The 10,062-nt window shown below is 40.5% G+C and overlaps 1 protein-coding gene across 4 annotated transcripts in view; it reads left to right on the plus strand.

Annotated features, from left to right (window-relative positions):
• Positions 1-10,062, plus strand: part of LOC131459884 (dnaJ homolog subfamily C member 13) — a 30,589-nt gene that overhangs the window by 14,045 nt on the left and 6,482 nt on the right. For 3 of the 4 annotated variants that reach the window (XM_058630046.1, XM_058630039.1, XM_058630024.1), the window contains exons 12-40: positions 32-201; positions 1,038-1,137; positions 1,234-1,341; positions 1,453-1,608; positions 1,710-1,766; positions 2,727-2,848; positions 3,046-3,121; positions 3,261-3,356; positions 3,449-3,589; positions 4,253-4,270; positions 5,140-5,222; positions 5,334-5,487; positions 5,618-5,721; positions 5,821-5,980; positions 6,077-6,139; positions 6,229-6,330; positions 6,417-6,521; positions 6,731-6,933; positions 7,026-7,110; positions 7,201-7,355; positions 7,444-7,489; positions 7,569-7,723; positions 7,825-8,026; positions 8,119-8,234; positions 8,365-8,443; positions 8,542-8,677; positions 8,808-8,992; positions 9,079-9,153; positions 9,258-9,377. In XM_058630046.1, coding sequence (XP_058486029.1) covers positions 32-201; positions 1,038-1,137; positions 1,234-1,341; positions 1,453-1,608; positions 1,710-1,766; positions 2,727-2,848; positions 3,046-3,121; positions 3,261-3,356; positions 3,449-3,589; positions 4,253-4,270; positions 5,140-5,222; positions 5,334-5,487; positions 5,618-5,721; positions 5,821-5,980; positions 6,077-6,139; positions 6,229-6,330; positions 6,417-6,521; positions 6,731-6,933; positions 7,026-7,110; positions 7,201-7,355; positions 7,444-7,489; positions 7,569-7,723; positions 7,825-8,026; positions 8,119-8,234; positions 8,365-8,443; positions 8,542-8,677; positions 8,808-8,992; positions 9,079-9,153; positions 9,258-9,377 — 3,372 coding nt within the window. The remainder of the gene's footprint in view (positions 1-31; positions 202-1,037; positions 1,138-1,233; positions 1,342-1,452; positions 1,609-1,709; positions 1,767-2,726; positions 2,849-3,045; positions 3,122-3,260; positions 3,357-3,448; positions 3,590-4,252; positions 4,271-5,139; positions 5,223-5,333; positions 5,488-5,617; positions 5,722-5,820; positions 5,981-6,076; positions 6,140-6,228; positions 6,331-6,416; positions 6,522-6,730; positions 6,934-7,025; positions 7,111-7,200; positions 7,356-7,443; positions 7,490-7,568; positions 7,724-7,824; positions 8,027-8,118; positions 8,235-8,364; positions 8,444-8,541; positions 8,678-8,807; positions 8,993-9,078; positions 9,154-9,257; positions 9,378-10,062) is intronic. The other variant, XM_058630033.1, reaches the window with a different exon arrangement.

Here is a 10,062-nt window from a genome sequence, read left to right on the forward strand (position 1 = left end):
CTCTCTCTCTCTCTCTCTCTTGTCTCTTTAGGGTCTTTTCTCTGAAAACAAAGAGAAGCTCATCAACAATGCCATCCTGGCTCTGTTATCCCAGGAGGCTGAGCTGCCTGCTCTCAATACTGAGCTGGAGAGCCATTTCCAGGCCATTCGACGCTTGGTAGCCTCCAAGGCTGGCTTCCAGGCTTTCACCCAGCTGCCTAAGTAAGGATGCAGCATGTGCACCTTTCCTTTTTTCTTCATCTTTTTTAATATACTTTTGCTGGGGAGCTGGCATGCTCTGCCATTTCAAGGTCTGGTCAAGGGTCTGGACTCTCAAATGCAACAAATATATGAATACACACACATCTCAGTCAGCCATTTTGTGTCAATATCTTATCCTTGTTCTTTTCCAGACTGCTTCTTCGCTGTCTGTTGATCAGCCTGCTCTTCTTTTTATCTTTCGTCCTGCTTTCATCTCAATCCTTTCAGAAGCAGGGAAGGTTATATCACCTCACTCTGTTCACTTGAGCTGTCGGCCTTGATTTGTCTTGACCTCCCACTCGCGCCGTTTCATCCTGTTATTGCTGTGGCTGAACTTCTCTCTTTCAATATCTGCCTTTCTTCTTTTTCTCCTTTACGTTTCTGTAGATCACATGTATTGAAAAACATTTGAATCTTTCCTGGGTCGCTGAGATGTATGAGAGGAAGTGCATTTACTGTTTATTCCTTTTCTCTATTATGTGAATGTGCCAGAAACATTCCTGAAAAATTCATTGCTGCAGTAGTTGAGTGTCTACTTCACTAAGCCACAAGATTCAGATCAGTATAAATACATAAATAGTTTATTTTTGTTTTAAGGAAACCCTCTTTAATGACATTACCCTCTTGTAGTTCAAGAGAAAAATGTGACTGATGATGAGAAAAACAACAAGCCACTTGTAATGCAGTGAATTCTTTGTGTATCCACTCCCAGAACTCATTAAATAATTCAGTATTTGTAGTTTTAATATTCTGTCTTATTTTTACTAAAAATGTGAATGCATTTTTGTGTATTCTAGGTTTAGGGAAAAGTTGGGAGTGAAGACGGTAAAAGCTTTAAAAAGGAACAACAATAGTGTGACACATGCTGCTATAGACATGCTCTGTGCCCTTATGTGTGTAAGTATTATGAAATATTTCAACACATTTTTACAGACAAATAAATGAATATTTGATTGATTTAATTCTTGCCTTTTTTTCCATCTTGTCTTGCAGCCGATGCATGATGATTATGACTTGAGGCAGGAGCAGCTGAACAAGGCCTCTCTGCTGTCGTCTAAAAAGTTCCTGGATAACCTCCTTGAAAAATTCATCACTAATGTGGTACATGTTCTTCCTCTTGTCTCAACATCGACTAATAATTAGGAATGAAGTCTTTTTAAAAGTTTTATTTCATCAGTTTGACCCGGCAATTCTCGTGTTTTCTTTTTCCAGGACCATGGAACGGGAGCTTTGGTCATCAGCTCCTTACTGGACTTCCTAACGTTTGCCCTCTGCGCCCCCTACAGTGAAACCACTGAGGGGCAGCAGTTTGACATGCTGCTTGAAATGGCTGCATCAAATGGACGCACCTTGTTCAAACTCTTCCAGGTGGCTGACACCACATACTGTCAAATAAAACTAATCATGATAGTGATGATTTTATATAATCTGTGTGATACTTGTGCACTCAATTATGTTCTTTTCTGTAGCATCCTTCTATGGCCATAGTGAAGGGAGCTGGCCTGGTTATGAAGGCCATTATTGAGGTAAGTCTTTCCCTGAGTTAGGTGTGCTACAGTACTTATTAGGGTTCAGTGATTGGAGGGACATTTTTTGGGTTATGTTTGTCATTTTACTCTTCTCCGTGTGATTGCATTATTAATAATCATAACCAAACAGTATCTTAGAAGGAATTATATATTGTATATTATACTATATATTCATTCACTTATCCCTTCACTGTCTGCTCACTCTCTTTGTCTCTGTCAGTAATTTACTTGGCCAATTTACTTGACCACAGTGTCATTGGACAAATCTGAAAATTCATACTGGGTGAAAACTATGGATCAACCAATACGATACTATTGACCTGAAATCAATAGTATCGGTTAAAGTCAGAATCACTGGATTATATGTGAGGAAAAGAAAAATAGGAATCCCAAAATGATCCACGATGGACAGCCCACGGCCAAGTGGAAAGGGAGCTTGGCTTGTGACTAGAGGGTCGCTGGTTCAAGTCCCCACCAGGTCAAAAGGGTACCCAACCCCCATTGCTCCTTGGGCACTGCTAAGTGTGGCTGCCCACTGCTCCTAATTCTAGGATGTGTTCAATGCAGAGAATAATTTTCCTAAGAGGATTAATAAATTACAGAAAAAGGAAAAAAAAAAAACTCAATATCATACTGTACCGGGCACAGACTCTAAAATAGTTTTTGAAATGGCTGGTTATGACTGTGTGGGAAATGCATAAAAAGAAAAAAGTGTCGCCATCATTGTATAACCACCTCTTTTGGTTGATAACAGATGCTGTTATCTGTAAACAGACACTTTTTTCTTTTTTTACCTGTTAGTAGAAAGAAGATCAGCTGTAAATAAATTGCCCACACGTTCACCTACTCTACAGTGGGTGGTTGGCAAATTTTACAATATTGCCTAACTCCAGTCTCATTACTGTTCCTGCTTTGTGATTAATTGATAATGAATAATAAATCTGCATTTTCTTATAGGAGGGAGACAAGGAAATAGCTACCAAGATGCAGGAGCTGGCCTTAAGTGAAGGAGCACTTCCAAGGCACCTGCACACGTCTTTGTTCACCATCAGCGCTGATCAGAGGATGCTCACCAACAGGTCCACCCTCTATATTAACTCACTTAGACAGACACAGTTCTTGAGCTGATTGGATTTGAAATACTCTTCCTAATCTTTAGAAATATTCATTATATGTAACAAAAGAAGTTGAAGTTGTTACAGTAAATTCACAGGAAGGCATTCTCTGTCAATTAACACAAATGCTCAGCGACTCACCACAGATGTTTCTTCACCAGACAACTGAGTCGTCACCTAGTGGGACTGTGGACAGCAGAAAACCCCGTTGCCATTAACCTCCTGAAAAGAATACTGGTAGGTCTTCAAATGTGCAAATTAATAGGTTTAATGATGGTGGTACTGACAAAAAGACAGTGCTATTCCTGTCTGCTTAGACACGCCTTGTTTATATTTGTACCCATTTCACTTATGTCTCTGTGCGTTGTGCTGTTAGCCAACAGGTCTGCTGGCTTACCTGGAAAGTCCGGACCCAGTCCCAGAGAAAGATGTGGACAGAATGCACATCCGGGACAACTTGAAAATCGCCACGGTATAAATTCTGTGTAGATGGAACAAGAAGCCCTCCAACAAGAATAGTCCTTTCATTCAACATAATTCTTGCTTCTCATTTCCTTTCCACAGGACCAGCTAAACCGTAACAAAGTGCCTGACTGGCAGCGGATCGCGGGCAAAGCAGCTAAAGAGGTGGAAAAGTTTGCCAAGGAGAAAGCTGATGTCGTGCTCATGCACTGGAGAGATAAGATGGGAATAGCACAGAAGGAGGTGAGATTTTATTTTCTGTTGCATATGAACTAAAGGGCTGATAAGTCAATGCTTCTGCTGTTGTTGCTGTTGCTGCTGCTGCTGCTGCCCTGGTATCTCCAGCTGATGCTCTTTCTGCTGATGCTGAATGGTCCTGCAGAATCCAGAGACGAGCCTCAATAAAGTAACTTTTTCAGCTGTGGCTGTTTTGCACTTTGCTTGGAAAGAGCTGCCAGAGCAGATGCTGCCTGACCTTGTGGAGCTCTTACACGCCAAGATAAAATAATGTTCCCATTTTCTTTTGTGTCTTGCATATTTACTATTCAAATAGCACATGTAGATATTCAGCAACATATTCAAACCTATGTGGTTCAAAACTTGTGTTTTGATTGGCTTGCATTCATTGAATATTTCCTAAGCTGTTACTTTACATTTGCTGCACACATTTCCTGTTAATGTGGCGATGGCAATTTCCTAAATAGTTTTTTTGAAATTAATCCATTACATTTTCAGCTAATAAATCTGATTTAGTGACAGATTTATGTCAGCGTCACAATATGAATAGTCCAGTGACCTGTGACCCTGCTGTGATTCATCTCTGTTTGATCTGAAGAACAATAATCTCTCTGTGTTGTCTCTGCCCTCCCCTCCCCTTTGTGGTTTCACTGCTGTCAAACAATGCAGCAGGACAGAAATAACCTGGTAAGTAGGACTGACCAATGGGATCCATGCTGTCTTTTCTTTCCATTATTCTTTCTCCAGACCAAAACATTTTTGTTTTCATTCTCCTGTGGCATATTGAGTGTGGTTTCAGCCAGGTGATGATGACTTTCCTTACATGTGTGGAAACATGTTATGATAAATAAATGCAAAGACTTAATGTATTGCACAATAGAGCCTAGATTTACTTGTCTTTTCTTGGCCTACTGTCAATAACAGACATGTTGAAGTTACCAGTTGGCCTCAGTTAGTTCTAGACTATAACTGTCATAAATGGCAAACCTTTTGCATAGTTTGCCCAGATAATTTTTCAATCATGTATTAGATTTATATTTTTTGGATTATTGTTTTTGCTCTTTGGTTAGGAAGAAAAAAAATCTGCAACTGCAAGAAATTAGTTATGTGTAACTTAAGCCAGTGTAGCAAATGGCAACACTAATGTTTTTAATTTGAAAAAGCAGATAAAGCTCATTTAAAAGACTTGGCTCCCCCAGGAGGAATTACAAAACACACACAATCTGGGATTCCATCTTGGTTTTTGTGTTTCATAAACCTATTTTCTCTGTTGGTGTATTATTGACATGGTTTTTACATGTTGTGTTTCTTTTTTCCATTGTTCTAATATCAGACTTTGTCCATTCTCAAAAACATTTTTGTTCCATTTCTTCCCACACTGGTGCCATTTATTTGTGGTGTTTTTGTCTGTGTAAAATGCTTCTCATGTTGTCAACCCTTTGAACTAATAAACTCTCTTATTGTTATCAGCTGAAAAATAACACATATCAAATGCTATAAACAATGAGAAATGGATGTGGAACGTTAACATTTTGTGTGTTTTCATTTGTTGTCAGAACCCGAACCAAAAGCCTGTCATCTTGAGGAAAAGACGTCAGAGAATAAAGATTGAATCCAACTGGGAGCTTTTCTACTACAGGTATAACTTGCCTCATCAAGGCAGCTATTGGAATCCCTGTGTGTGCATAGGGATTGTTTTTAATTCATTGTTTTTAGTTACTATCTTAGCTTTTTTGGGTCTGATCTCAAGATTCCAGGTTGACCACGCTCGGTCCAACCTCATCTGGAACTTAAAGACAAGGGAGGAGCTGCGGGACGCTCTTGAGGGGGAGATGCGCGCCTTCAACGTGGACCGTGAGCTGGGCAGTGCCACCGTCATCTCCTGGAACCACCAGGAGTTTGAGGTTTGTGCTCAGATCGAGTATGTCGCACTTTTTAATGTCCATATGCTGGTCATGTGTTGGACCACTACATTGTGATACAATCTAAATAATAAATAGAGGCTTATTTTGAAATTATAATGATTGTTTGCAGGTGAGGTATGAGTGCCTTTCAGATGAGATAAAGATTGGGGATTATTATCTGCGTCTGCTGCTCGAGGAGGACGAAAATGAAGAATCGAATGCCATCAAGAGATCGTAAGTTGAAAAGACGACAGCAAAGCAGACTGCACTAATATTATCAATATAATCTCAACCCCAACATATTCTTTTATCTATTTATTTCCCTTCTCCTAGATACGAGTTCTTCAACGAGCTCTACCACCGCTTTCTGCTCACACCCAAAGTTGCGATGAAGTGCCTGTGCCTGCAGGCGCTCGCCATCGTCTATGGCAAGTGTTACGAGGAAATTGGCCCGTTCACGGATACAAAATTCATTGTGGGCATGTTGGACCGAGTAAGTATACCAAAAAAACGTCCCGACCAAGTGTTTACATGGCAACAGTCCTTAATGCTTTAAATGCTTTAAAAAACCCCACCTCTGTGGTTACAGTGTACAGACAAACTGGAGAGAGACCGACTCATTGTCTTCCTCAACAAACTGATTCTCAACAAAGTGAGTTAACACGTGACATTGTATGTTCACTGTTCAAACATGTGTGCTTTGTGTTTTTCTCATATTGTAATTGCATTTTTATTGTGCAGAAAAATGTGAAGGAGGTGATGGACTCGAATGGCGTGCGAATCTTGGTGGACCTGTTGACTTTGGCTCATCTACACACCAGCAGAGCTACTGTGCCCCTACAGGTAAAAACATCACATCCGTTTGTTTTTTCTTTTTTATGTAATTAATCTGTGCAGAGTGTGAAACAGAGAATTGTTCTTTTCTGCAGAGTAATGTGATCGAGGCTTCACCGGACATGAAGAGAGAGAGCGAGAAAGAGTGGTACTTTGGTAACGCAGACAAGGAAAGAAGAGGACCTTTTAGTTTTGAGGAGGTATGTAATCTTACCTGCTTTTACTGAAGAATCAACCGAAACCCAGTTAACAACTTATCAATATCTAATGCAATATCGTATAGGAATATTTCCAAAACAATCATTGTATTACCCATGTATTTTCAGTTTTATTTTGTATGTGTCTTGCAGTTGTTGTTTATTTTACTGTGCGTTTTTCATACTTGTATTATTTTTTTGTTGCATTATAGATGCAGGAGTTTTGGAGCCAAGGCGTCCTGACGGCAAAGACCCGCTGCTGGGCTCAGGGCATGGATGGGTGGCGCCCCCTGCAGGCCATTCCTCAGCTGAAATGGTGCCTCTTGGCCACAGGACAGGCAGTTATGAATGAGACCGATCTGTCCACACTCATCCTCAACATGCTCATTACCATGTGCTCCTACTACCCCAGCAGGTTTGGGACCTGACAGAATGTTTCAAGTTGTGTTTGTGCATCTGTTATCTGACACATTTCACACATTTTTTATTTATTTCCTTTCTACTCAGGGACCAAGATAATGCCATTATCCGTCCTTTACCTAAAATCAAGAGATTGATTAGTGACAATGCCTGTCTACCACATATTGTCCAGGTAATTACACACATTGAGTCTACTATATATTGTTTTAATCAAAAAGGTTCAATAAAATCGTCACCATGGTCTTTTCTTTGTCTTCTCCAGCTGCTGTTGACTTTTGACCCCATCCTGGTAGAGAAAGTTGCCAATGTTCTGTACCTGGTGATGCAAGACAACCCCAATCTGCAGCGTCTCTATTTATGTGGAATCTTCTTCTTCGTCATGATGTACACAGGCTCCAACGTGCTTCCTGTAGCAAGGTGAACAAAATTCTGACAAACTTAATTGATATTTCCTACTGTTTAGAAGAACCACAATAGTGACACTGTAAAATTCTTGTGATTTTAGGTTCCTAAAGTACACCCATCTAAAACAAGCCTTTAGATCGGAGGAGGTAAATTGGTTAATTTTAGTCTCAGATTCTTACAGTTTTAAACAAATGGATTGTTTCTTATCAGTTTCCTTTGCCGCAGTCTAAGGGTCAGGACATTGTGCAGCGTAGTATCCTGGGACCTATTCTGCCGGAGGCAATGGTGTGTTACCTTGAGAACTACGAGGCTGAGCGCTTCTCTGAGATATTCCTTGGAGAGTTTGATACACCCGAGGCCATTTGGAGCAGCGAGATGAGGTAAACATTTAGTTTTTGTCTTGTTAAAATAGTCCAGGGTAATAAGAAGTGCAACAATCTACTTGGAAGGAATTTTCATACTGTGTTTGATCTCTTTTAAGGCGCATGATGATTGAGAAGATTGCAGCCCACATAGCTGATTTCAGCCCCAGGCTGCAGAGCAACACACGGGCCCTCTACCAGTACTGTCCCATTCCCGTGATCAGCTTCCCTCAGCTGGACAATGAGCTCTTCTGCAACATCTACTACCTCAGACATCTGTGCGACACCATCCGATTCCCCAATTGGCCTATTCGAGATGCTGTATGTCCCTTTTTTTTTACCTTTTTATATAGTACAGCTCATACTCTCTTCTTTGAAACATTCTTTTAATATAATACCTGTTGTATATACAGGTGAAACTGCTGAAAGACACTCTTGAAGCCTGGAAGAGAGAAGTGGAAAAGAAACCTCCTTCTATGTCTGTAGATGATGCGTATGAAGTCCTGAACCTCCCCAAAGGACAGGGGCAGTGAGTGACCTTCTTTTCTTTTCTTTTTTCAGCATTTTGAAATGTAATGTTGGACAGTAACATTTTGTACAGTGTACGATGGATCCTTCTTTAAATGTTTATGTTTGAGTCATTGAGGTTATTGTTTCAGGCACGAGGAAAGTAAAATCAGGAAAGCTTACTTCAGACTGGCTCAGAAGTACCATCCTGACAAGAACCCAGAGGGCAGGGTGTGTATTGTATTCTATGTACTATTTATTTACTGCATTTACAGCAACAAAGTACTAAGTTTATCCTCATATTTGTTTTCCACCTGTTGTTTTTTCAGGACACCTTTGAGAAAGTCAACAAAGCCTATGAGTTTCTCTGCACAAAATCCGCCCGAATCCTGGATGGGCCCGACCCAGAAAACATCATCCTCATCCTCAAAACCCAGAGCATCCTGTTCAACCGACACAAACAAGGTATAACGTCTGGTTTTGCTCTTTCTACTTCTACTTTCTACTTCTACTACTCATCTTGAATGAACTGTTTAGCTGAAAAGAAATGCATTCATTTGTTTCCCTCTGACCAAATGCTTTGTCTTTATTACAGAACTGGAACCCTACAAATATGCTGGTTACCCCATGCTCATCAAAACAATCACAATGGAGACGGCAGATGATCAGCTGTTCTCTAAAACCTCGCCTCTCCTCCCTGCTGCTGCTGAACTGGCCTTTCACACGGTCAACTGCTCTGCTCTAAACGCAGAGGAGTTGCGCCGTGAGAATGGCATTGAGGTAAAACTGCATATTAAGAAAAAAATAATAATAATTAAACATCATAGCTTTCTAAGTACTTGACTAAATTGTTTCCATTTAATCAGGTGTTGTTGGAGGCTCTTTCTCGATGTGTTGGTGTATTAACTGCATCCAGTAAACCCGATGACATGGCTGTGCAGGTAAAAGCCCGGGTCTTTATGCACATGCAGTTTCCTCTCTCTGTAGATCTGGATTGTGCCCTCTCTTATCATTTCCTGTTTTATTCATTGTGAATGTGACACAGGTGTGCGGGCACATCTGCAAGTGCTACAGTGTCGCAGCGCAATTTGAGGAATGCAGGGAAAAGATCATCGAACAGCCGAATATCATCAGGGACCTTTGTCATATCTTATTCTTTGGAAAGGTGAGAGTTTTTCATCTATTGTTTACCTCTGTCTTCCCAGTGTTCTATTGTTTCTTTATTGAGAAAGCAAGCCAGATCTCCTTTCACTGTCTAAGATGGATATACCATAGATGTTGGAAGGTTCTCTCTCAGCCATCGGCTGTTTGCCCTCAGTAAGATGATATAGGTCAATAAAATTGCATACTGTTAGACATAACAGTTTCTTTTCTCAAGGCCATTCCACCCTCCAGAGAAAACTAATTTTGGCCACTTGTATCCGCAATCTTATTCTTTTACTACTCACAGCTCATGACTGATCGCTGAGGGTTGGAATTTAGATCGACCAGCAAATTAATATCTTCGCCCTCTGGTTCAGCTCTTTCTTCATTGCAGCAGACTGGTATAGCATCCACATTACTGCAGACGCCGTCTCAATCTGACTTTGGAGCTCCATTTTTCCCCTTACTCGTGAACATGACTGCAAGACCTTCCACTCTTTTATTAATACAGCTTTTTGTGAAAAAGCTTTTTTAGCATCTTTCAGGCCTGGTGTGTTTATGTGGGTCAGGTTTTGGTAAAATAATACTACGAGTTAAAATACTCTGAGTAGTGTCTTAGATGTGAGCCTTGCTTTGTCATGAACCCAGACAACTAAATCGATATTACAAAGATTTTTTTTTCATCTCTGCAGTGATTCATGTGTCCT

This window comes from Solea solea, chromosome 1, assembly GCF_958295425.1.
Source record: "Solea solea chromosome 1, fSolSol10.1, whole genome shotgun sequence".
NCBI classification, from domain to species: domain Eukaryota; kingdom Metazoa; phylum Chordata; class Actinopteri; order Pleuronectiformes; family Soleidae; genus Solea; species Solea solea.